The sequence below is a fragment of the Micropterus dolomieu genome, linkage group LG06 (genome assembly GCF_021292245.1).
Source record: "Micropterus dolomieu isolate WLL.071019.BEF.003 ecotype Adirondacks linkage group LG06, ASM2129224v1, whole genome shotgun sequence".
Taxonomy (NCBI): Eukaryota; Metazoa; Chordata; class Actinopteri; order Centrarchiformes; family Centrarchidae; genus Micropterus; species Micropterus dolomieu.
Window position 1 is genome coordinate 21,137,480 of NC_060155.1, and position 10,606 is coordinate 21,148,085.

General features: G+C 38.3%; 1 protein-coding gene across 3 annotated transcripts in view; it reads right to left on the reverse strand.

Moving 5' to 3' along the window:
• Positions 1-9,737, reverse strand: part of LOC123972076 (complement factor H-like) — a 22,221-nt gene extending 12,484 nt beyond the window's left edge. Inside the window, exons 1-2 of one of the 3 annotated variants that reach the window (XM_046051302.1) lie at positions 9,629-9,737; positions 9,348-9,527 (exon numbers count right to left, since the gene is read on the reverse strand). In XM_046051302.1, coding sequence (XP_045907258.1) covers positions 9,348-9,527; positions 9,629-9,686 — 238 coding nt within the window. In that variant the 5' untranslated portion in view covers positions 9,687-9,737. Of the gene's footprint in view, positions 1-1,901; positions 1,933-9,347; positions 9,528-9,628 lie in introns of those variants that run through there. The other 2 variants (XM_046051303.1, XM_046051304.1) reach the window with 2 other exon arrangements.
• Positions 9,738-10,606: the final 869 nt, after the last annotated feature.

Sequence of the window (10,606 nt, forward strand, 5' to 3'; positions counted from 1 at the left end):
ATAATAATAATAATAATAATGACTTTATTCAGGACTCAGAATGGAAGGTCCATAGCACACAGAAAAAACAAGATAAAACAACAACAGCTACAACATAACAATAAATATACAGTGCATAGATAAAAATTAATAAGTAACTTATACTATCTGCTAGGTTACGGTCGCAGTCTGAAGCGGCTTTGATTTGGATCACACTACCTAAATAGTATACTGATATTAAAAGTCATTGCATATTGATGGTAAAAATATGGTGATGTATTTTTGTTAAAAACTGTTGTATGTTGCACATATGTTGTATGATAAATAACTTAAAGATAATGTTTAGTTAAAGACATGTTATGAAGAGTTCATGGGTTGTATATGCAAGTTGTAAATCTGTGGTAATTGTGCTGGAGTCTTAAGAGTGGGTTTTCATTGGTTGATGCCAGTGGGCATGATAGGAGGAGCATGATCAGGTGGTGAGCAGGTGCGGGAGGGGCGAGTGTGTGAGCGGAGTGATTGACAGAGGAGAGAGAAAGAATAAGTAAAGTCAGAAGTCTTTAACTAACGTTCGTACCAAGCTGTAGACTAATTTCGGTATTGTCTACTGGACATTCTGTGCTGAGATTATGTTTGCTAGTTCGTGGGAAGTCGAAGAATCCACCGAGGAGTCTTGATAGTCGAACAGCTAAATAAGTAGCACAGTAAGCTTCTTCACACGCCCATTTTACCAAGGATGCATTGGTTGGTAATGCCGCATTCAGACCAAACGCGAATTTTCGCGTCGTGACGCTTTCCTCGCGTGAGTACATTCGCTGCAAGTGTTCACACAACGGGAGAAGGCGATTTTAAGGCGATAACGTGAATAAGCATAACTCGCCTTTACTACAACAGTATGAACCCAAAGTAAACATTTTGCTGTGATTAAATAGCAATAAACGTATTAAACTGATGCCGAATAACTACAACATGATGCAGATTTGTTAAACATATGAATTCATGCTTTGTCAGGTCTGTCAGCAAGACAGCAGGACAACATCTGATAAAATGTTTGTTTTCTGAATGGAGTTCAGATCGATCAGGGCTAGGCTATGGTAACTTGGTCACAGTAAAATACAACGATAGCTGGAATAAAGTTACATACACCTGTTTTCTTAACTCACCAGGTAGTTGAACCTCCTCGCTTTCTTTTCTCCCAGCAATGTCCAGTTTTGTCCGGTTTTTATATAAATATGAAGTAGTGCCAAACGACGCTAACAACACTGGAACCGGAATTGCACGGAATCTAGCTGCTGAGAAGCTCGAAAAATCAACGTTGTAATCCCAAAAACTAAAGTAAAAAGCTAATTTAATAAAAGCAGTTTACTCCGAGCTCCTCCCTTGAGCAAACGGCAGTTGTCAGAGAAAAACCCAGTCCGACCACGGGTGTTTATTTGTCCGAAACCTGGAGCGCTGCTCCCTGCTCCTCTAGCCCAATTTTCAATCGCCCGCTCAGCCTGGCCCTCTCCACACAATGCTCTGAAGCTGACGGTGACGAACTGACTATCTCAACGTTGATAGGCTATCGTGACTCAGCGCCATGCGAATTTCTTGCTCGAGTTGAAAATATTCGCGTCGCCAGCACCGCCCCCTTCGCGTCGCTTCGCCCCGCCCGAAAGGAAATCACGGCTCTACTTGTCTTTGCATTGACTTTGTATGTAAACTCTCGCTTCACCTTTGGTCTGAAAGCACCATAAGCCTCTCTCAATATTAGGGTTTAATAGGGGGCCTTCAGAGACTTGTAGCCTATAGGGCCCAGAATTTCGTGCTATACCCCTGTGAACACATCTGGGGTCTCATTTATAAAACTGCATATAATCCTCACTAAAAGTGATACATGCAAAAGCCAAAAATGTCCTACATCAAAAAATATTCAGACTTACAAAACCGTGCGTACATAGGGGAGAGCGGGGTAAGTTGTCTCGTGTGTAAGTTGTCACACTGCTCATAACTCTAACACTAGAGGCTCTATGTCAAAAATCAAACTTTCAACTTCCTGTTCACATGTGGTCAAGGTCACTCTAATCTGAGGTGAATATAATTTTATTATTTTTTTGCTTCAAAAGTAAAACATTTGCACTTTACGTTTTATGTATTCCAACCTATTAGGTATGAATGTTCAAAATGATAACTTTGCACAAAGTAGAGGAGACAAAAACATGTCTTTTGATACTTCAGTTGAAGTGCTATGTTAAGCTAACCTTGAGATTTAGCCAACATTAGCACACATGTCAGTTTGGGGCAAGTTGTCTCAATGACTTTGGGGAAAGTCGTCACACGTGATTACTTGCCCCAGTACAAATAAACACATAGAACATGCTCAAAAAACTATATGAAATTGTGTAATTACCTCTGACACAAGTATTAAATGATACTGTAGTTTACAGCAGCAGCCATATGCCTGGACAAGACTGAATTCATGACAGAGTATTTACGGTCTTATACCGTAGGCATGTAGTGTGTTAGTAGATACAAACACAAACACACACACACACACTACATGATCCAGTTATTAATTTAGTTAGGCAACAAGGGTAGCAGACAAATAAGCTTGTAATTTATTTGTAATTGCAAGGAGGAATGTGTTTTTGAAGGAAGGAAGAAAATTATCAACAGAAGACAGAGAATGACAGAACACCGCCTGACATAATGTTAAAGGCAGTCAGGCAGGTGATGTTGAAGAACAAATCAATCAGAAGTACAGCTAAGAATTTTGACTTAAGCCGCCGACATCTCTTTTGGCCTCATCTATGTGGAGCCATTTTCATACAATATTTGAAAGAAGACGTTGTTTAAGTGTGTGAAATGCAACAAATGGGCCTGCGATGTTTGGACCTCAGGCCAGGCAATTTATATGTGCCAGAACTGTGACACTCAAGACATGTCTGATTAGATACATATGTAGGTCGTACACAAAATTCATATTGTTGCATTAGTGTGTGTTTAAACACCACATCTGTTTAGTTAAGAAGTTATACATTTAAGCAAGTTATCTGCAGCATTACATTCAATTACCATATATCTATTTGCACTCCAGAGAACGTTTGATTTTAAAGTTCAAAGAAAGAGGTTGTCCCACTTAATGTGTGCTCTGCCAATATTTTTGTTTTGCATTAAATTATTTATTTTCCAAATTCCCTATTCACAATTAAGTGTTCTAACTGTTTGATAATGCAGTGTGACAACTTACCTGGGGATGGGGCAAATTGTCACAAGTGCACACTCTCTATTCAACAGTCTACAGCTCCATAATGAGGCAAGGCAAGTTTATTTGTATAGCACATTTTAATGATGAGTTAAAAGAAATAAAAACCTGTAGGCTAAATGACAATAATGTTACATTTCCATGACGTGTTTTTACCATGGACTGTATGGTTTTGACAGGTGTCCAGCCACTAAGCGACCTATGCGGTGGCATAGAGCCCAGTGGCCAGCAGAGGGCCCCCTACAGTCACTGCTTGCTAGTGGTGGAAAAAATCACTGTAACAGTGATATAAAAAACAGACAGTGACAGTGCTCTATAATACGTACCATAATAAGCATATTGGTTATTTAATTTAGTTATATACTATGGAAAATCAGCTGTGACCTGTGACTCCTGACCCTGACCGACCCTGTGACATCACCGACATCAGTCCGTTACGCTGGATCGGCAGGTTTGATGTCTGAGAAGATAAGATCATATTTGTCTAGACATAAAAAAGACAACAGAAGAGCCTCGAAGAAGAGAGGAGGCAAGAAGATAAAGGTACGTAAGCCCACAGGGTCCGTTTTCCCATCCTGTATTTTTAGGTAATCTGAACTGAAGGTTTTACATTAGCCTTAGTTAGCCGCGCTGGTATCAACAATGCTAACTAGTGATGGCGAGATGAAGCTTCATGAAGCATTGAAGCTTTCCGTCCAATTGATTCACTCATGGTCCGAAGCTTCATGGTGCTTCATTTGCTCTATTGTGCCATCTAGTGGACAATAAATGTAAAACAGGCAGAGTGATTATAATGGCACCATAGCTTTTGTTTGTCATGCCGATAAATAAATGATAAACTTATTAATATGGTGTGTGTGTCTTTATGATACAATGATAGGGTCAAAGGGAACATGGAAACAACAGAGAGGGTTATGATGTGAATGTGTTGTTTGGTTTGGGACTTTAGATAATAGAGACAACATTTATTAATTTTTATTTTTCCACAGTGCTGGGCTTCAGGCGGTTTCTTCTTTTGGAGATGATTTTACCTGCTTTAGAACATTATTATTAGGGTAATATGGGGTAAGACGCCCCAGTTTTATTCTTACAAAAACCACTATGTCAAAAAAAATCTTCTGGCTGCCGCAAGTCTAACTGAACTAAAAATGTCCTGTTTCATCACATTTTTTGATAAAATAATCTGTAGATACAATCTAATTGTGTTCAATTAAAATCCGAAATAAAATTAAAAAGTCCAGAAAATGTTAATGAGGGTCCATTGTATTTTGCTGCTCCTTTGGAATCACACACCAAACCCACGAACCATTTCCTGAATCAGTCACGTGGTACGGCCGGCTCGCGAGGCTTCGAACGTCACCACATACGTCACCAACACAAACCTCGATACGCGCTTCACAAACATCACCCTGGATTACTCAACACGCGCTTCGAAGCCTCGATACAGAGGGACACATCACTAATGCTTTAGCTTGCTAACATGCTAACTGCGATTAAAAGTCAGTTGATTAAGTTAATAGTGTTATTAGGACATGAGTCTTCAAATTAAGCCATTAGCCTATCTTTTTTCTAAATAACAGTGTCCTTGGAGCTGAGCTTTTCACATCTGATGTTATAAAGCATTTATCAGAAAAAACACAGATAGATCAGTGAATATGGTCATGTCACTGCTGGTAGGTTATGTGTTTGAGTTAAACCCATAGAGATGCCCTGTTCTTTCATTATAAATCAAATCTGTCAGGTAGGGAGTGTTTAGTAGCTGTTTCTAAGGACTGATTCTGGAGCAACATCATGGAGCCTCCTCCCAAGTTGCCAGTGTTGAAAAGACATCTAAAGTCATTTTTTAAAAGGAGACAACATCAAACTATTGCAGATTGTCTTGCATTATAAGATCCTTCAGATCTAAGCTAAGAGCACAAGTCATTTCAATTTAGTTTATTTATGTAATTATTTTCATTATTTCATAGCAGGTCCATCAGCCTCCACCTCTACCTCCATTATTGGTATCATCCAAGAAGCTGACAATGCTGCTAAGTTTAGGCCTACATCAACAATAACTAAACAATTATTCACCTCTATCAACACTCAGTATATGAACATGTCAATTTACTAAAATTACTAATTTTTTTGTTACTCTTCCTCATAGGTCTACCTGTGCCTGTTGAAGTGGAGAGCAGTACCATCGTGGCACCACCACACCTGTCTCCAGTTTCTACTCCTCCAGTGGATCCAGCTGACTGGCCATTAGTCCTTAATGTTACACATTGATGTGGTGAGCTGTAATGGTGCGTTCCAGTTGACATGGGAAGTCAGAATTTCCGAGTTCAACGGTCAAAATTTCGTTCGTGATCCAAGATGGCTGTCGGGGTTAGTGAAAGCTGTAGTTTATACTGTTTATTAGCACTTCTGTGTACTTGTGACTGATATAAATGTTCATACACAAAGTGCTGTCCAACAGCTGTCTGTGGACGTGTTGCTACAGTGTTTAGTGTGAGTAAATACCGCACAATGCGTTTTTTTAATCAACTGGCGTATCAATAGCTAAGCTGGCTAGTTGTAAACAAACAGCTGGCCGAGCCAGGTTTTCCGACTTGTTAACTGGAACGCCGTCAACTCGGGTGTGACGTCATTCCCTGCTCCGAGCTCCGAGGTAAATGGAATGCAGCATAAAACCAACACAGGTTGGCAGAGACATTTTGACTTTTCCAAAAAGACACTGAGACACTAAAAGTCTTTTTTATCATTACATTAGGGCTGACCCCAAATAGTCGAAGATTCGATGTTTCGATGGGCAGAGCCTGATTCAACTGTCAATCTCACAGTGGAAGCTTCGCAGCGAAACAAGGATCATGCCATTTAGGCGATATGGGGGTGCTCAACGTCTTTAGAAGAGGGGAAACAACTCATATTGACCTGCCATGCCTAGCTATGGTTTCTTATGGTCTTTTTCTTTATTTATACAGTGAAACATTTACAGAGGTGCCCTCTGAAACAAAGAAAGTACGGTTAAAACTACTAGGGCTGACCCCAAATAGTTGATTAGATGCTCCGATGGGCGGAGCCTGATGCGACTGTCAATCTCACAGTCGAAGCATCGCAGTGAAACAACGATCATGCCATTTATGCGATATGGGAGTGCTCAACGTCTGACTTTACATAGATCTAACAGTTTTCTCCCAATAAGTTAATATCTAGCCGATTACAATACACATTTCAACGTTTAATGCTGTAAATAAACATGTGGAAAGAAAAGAAACTTCCAATAAATGTTTTAAAAGTGCGTAAATAAATCTTAAATTATAACTCCAAACCCTGGGTCGTCAGTGCGCATGTGTAGGCGTAGCGTGTGTGTGGTGGCGGAAGAGGAACACTCGCTGGCATGCACGCAAATCTCACACACAAGACTGGTGAATGACAGGTGAGCGAGAGAGAGAGAGAGAGAGAGAGAAAAAAGTGTCTTCAAAAAGCCTCAGTTTAGCTGGAAATTTACAGTGTAAGTTGAATGAATAGAGACTGCAGCTCTGCAGCTTCTCAAGGTTAAAGTGGAGCTACCGTGTATACCTCCCCCCCTCGCAATCGCCGCACACAAAACGCACATGATTCAACTATCAGTCGACTATAGGCAGGACTTGACAATTCTGATTCAACTATGTAAATCCTTAGTCGGGGACAGCCCTACATTACACGTTTAGATCACTCATAAAGAAGCGGGTTGAGATAATTATGCTATCAACTGTTTTGTAGTTTTTGTCTCAAACTCTTGTTTGGCTGTTATTAAAGATTTAAGCTGTGGTCAGTCAATATCAATTTATCAGTCTTTTTATTCAGCACTACGTTTATCAGTGTCTACTGAACTGAACTGCCATTAAGCTCAGTAGCACTGGTGGTATCATATGTTTCCTGTGCTAAACAAACATGGCAGGTTTATAAACATAAGAAAGATTCATCGGGTCTTATTCAAAAACAAGAGATGTTTCTGTGTCATACATAATGACAACGCCCGACTGTCAGAGGGGCCTCCAACTAAATTTTGAATAGGGCCCCCGAAGGCCTAGTGCATGAAACTATGCACTCCTACTTGCTCGACTGACGCATGAAAAGGGTATCAATTTAAATGTAATTTGCCCTCCTGTTCACCTTATTTATGAGAATAAATTGCATTGCATGCAAGTATTAATTAATATGAATCCCGATTAAACTGTACATCATATTTGAGGTGTCCTTTTGCAGAAACAGAAATCTCAGTTTGTGTTTATGATCCTAAATCTGTTTCTTTTTGTGCGCTGCAAATTATCTTAAATTATGTTTTTTGCACACTTCAGGGAAAATCAATCAAATGTGTTTGTTTATTCAGAAAGGCTTTAAGCCTTTAATACTCAGAGGTAATATTTCCATTTATTTTACACAATAGTAGGCCAATTCATTTCAAACTGTTTCATTCTTCTGCCATGTGAGTCACCGTTTCTCATTTCTCCTCTTTATGTGCGTATGCATGCCTCAGAGTTTACCTACAGGACCGCACATTCTCCCGTCAAGTTTGTTTTTTATAGATCACAGCCTTTGCTTGGGAAGTGGCGTACGCACGTTTCTCGCGTACGTACCAAAGACTGTATATGGTACATACACACCGTTTATAAATAAGAAGTGCAGCTTTGGAACACAAGGTCTTTTTCGCCATTTGATGGCCAACCCGTAGGAGCTACATAGACATCCAGGGTATCAAATGAAAGGTCTGCTCAAACTGGATCGATTGATGCCCCCCCATCCCATCCCTCATGTGATGTTCCGTTCTGAAGCTACAGTGGTGTGCTTTTGGTGACAGGAATGTTGATGAATATTCACTGTTTTTTTTCAATATTTCAATGTTATGTTGGAACGTGGTTGTATGGACATAAATAGTGTTTTAAAGATAACTCCCAATAAAAGTCAACATTTAAACAGGAAATATTGTCAAAATATGGACATTTGCCTGGTATATTTTAAAAATACTGTATGATAACTGTTGTATTTTAGTTTATTTTCATCAAATTTACAGTTACAATTGTATTCCAGGTGTATTAGAAGATATTCAGTTGCATTATAAGTTTCCTTATGATGGTTTATTGCATTAAAATATAGCTAATTTTACCAGAAGAGTATGAAAATATCTTAGTTTTCTTTATTGCATCTCCATTTAGTCTTTAATGGTAAAATAAATCTCTTAATTTATGGATTTATATTCCTTAGCTTCTGATCCTTCAAAGGAGACCAGAATTATGCATCTAGGCCAAATGGTTGAGGAGTTCCTGATTCATTTTGGGTATGTTATTTTAGGTGTTTTTCCTGGAAATAGGGGCAAGCACCTGGCAGTTTCTAACAGATTTTAAGAGGATACTAAGCTGGGGAACATAGAACACTGGGAACATAAATACGCTCCCTTAACGTTAGCTTAGCCCAGATCACTGAGCATCCTGGAAAGTCCCGTCTTCTAACCAACTGAATGTAGGCAGGGCTACCAATGGCTCTGACAGCTCCAAAGATTTTTGTAAATATGACAATATTTGAGTTTCTGTTGAGTAAGGAGCAACTGTCTCGCCAAATCTCCTATCCCTGCACCAAGATGACACAGCAGTCTGTCCTCTGATCACACCAAAGAAAAAGTTGACATCAACAATATAACTCTTGCTAAAATGAAGACATTTCTTAAACATTTAATATGTTATGTATGTTCTAGGCTATTACATTCTATGTGGTAGCGCTAATAACTATTTACAACTAACTATTTTAGTTAATGCAAAAAAAGTTGAAATTTCATTTAATTCTCATTACCATCAGTGGATGTAGCAGTTTAACTATTAAGTATAAATATAAATATTGTTTGAAGTTTAACATTGAAAAGTATCATTCAGACATGTAATAACATTTAGGTAGATAATATACTCTACCATGTCATGCAGTGACAGATCGATGACTTAATTCTGTTGCAGTTTTTAAAGATTAAATAAATATAATTAATAATACAGAGTTTCCAAGGCGTATAAAAGAAACATTAACATAAACATAAAACATGAAAGCTGACATACAGTTTAAGCTGAAAAACACAGCTCCTTTAAACAGACCAGTGAAGCTATTACAGAACACTTACCTATACATTGTGGTTTATGAGACCATTTGCCATTTTGACATGTGCTTTTTGCCCACCATCCCTCTACTGCTGGTTTATATCCGGGACTGCAGGCATAAGTGAGCTCGGTTTCATGAGAATACTTTTCTTGTTCAGGGACAATATAACCACCACTCACGCTGGGAGCATCACACGACTGTCCTGAAACAGTGATAAGAAAGAGAGCAAAATACAGAGATGTTTTGTTTTTTTTACAAATTAAAATGACATTAAATTAAATGAATTAAATTTTATGTTTTTACCATGTAGCACTCCTGGAAACCAAACCAGAAGAACAAATCCAACATATCTCACGCACATTTTGCCAGGAATTGAAATCGAAGCAAGCGAAGAGCCCAGATCAAATCAGAACCAGTTAATCATTGTTGAGGGAATTTACCCAAAGGAAATGTGGGGTAAGCACTCTGTGTTGACTTTGACATCACACTGTTGCTCTGAAGACAACAACAATGCAGCAAGCATATGTATATTACAAACATATACACATAGGGGGACTTTTTTTTAACCTCAGAGATACATGTGGGATACAATATGGAAGACCAGTACTTCTAAAATAAAATAAAAATCAACATATTGGTTATTTTATGTCTCATAATATGACTTAAACTGATGAGAACACCTCTTCAATTCAAATCAGCTTTATTGGCATGAATGTATAACAACAACAAACTTCTTATAAGTATGTGATAGTAAGTCAGAGTTGTGACATTATAAAGTGATATTTATACTAATACTTAATTTTTTAAATACAGATTTTCTCTTAATTATAAGAAAGTAGTAATAGTCATAATGATTTAGAATTTTATAATTATATTATCTCCATATTGTGATATTATCTTACAAACCATATAAGCATACTAAACACAAACACCTCAATCTGATTACCCGGTTAGGATTGTGACAGTTGTAGCTTTGCTGATCAAACATGATACATTTGGTAGATTTGGTGCATTTAGTTTTAAAATGTTAGTCTGTGCGTTTGTAACATAGCATGAAATGTTGCATGTTTGTTATCACAGAATAGCACTCACAATATTTGTTTAGAGTCCAGATTTCAAAATGATTTCCCGGACTGCAGTGATCAGAGGTCAGTGTTACGAAATACCAAACACAGTCAGGCCAGAGGTCAGCCTGCAGCAAAGTGAAATTCTGTAGAACAATATCTTTGATTATAAAACCAACAAAACAGACAAGGATCCATCCTCCATATTATGTGTTAA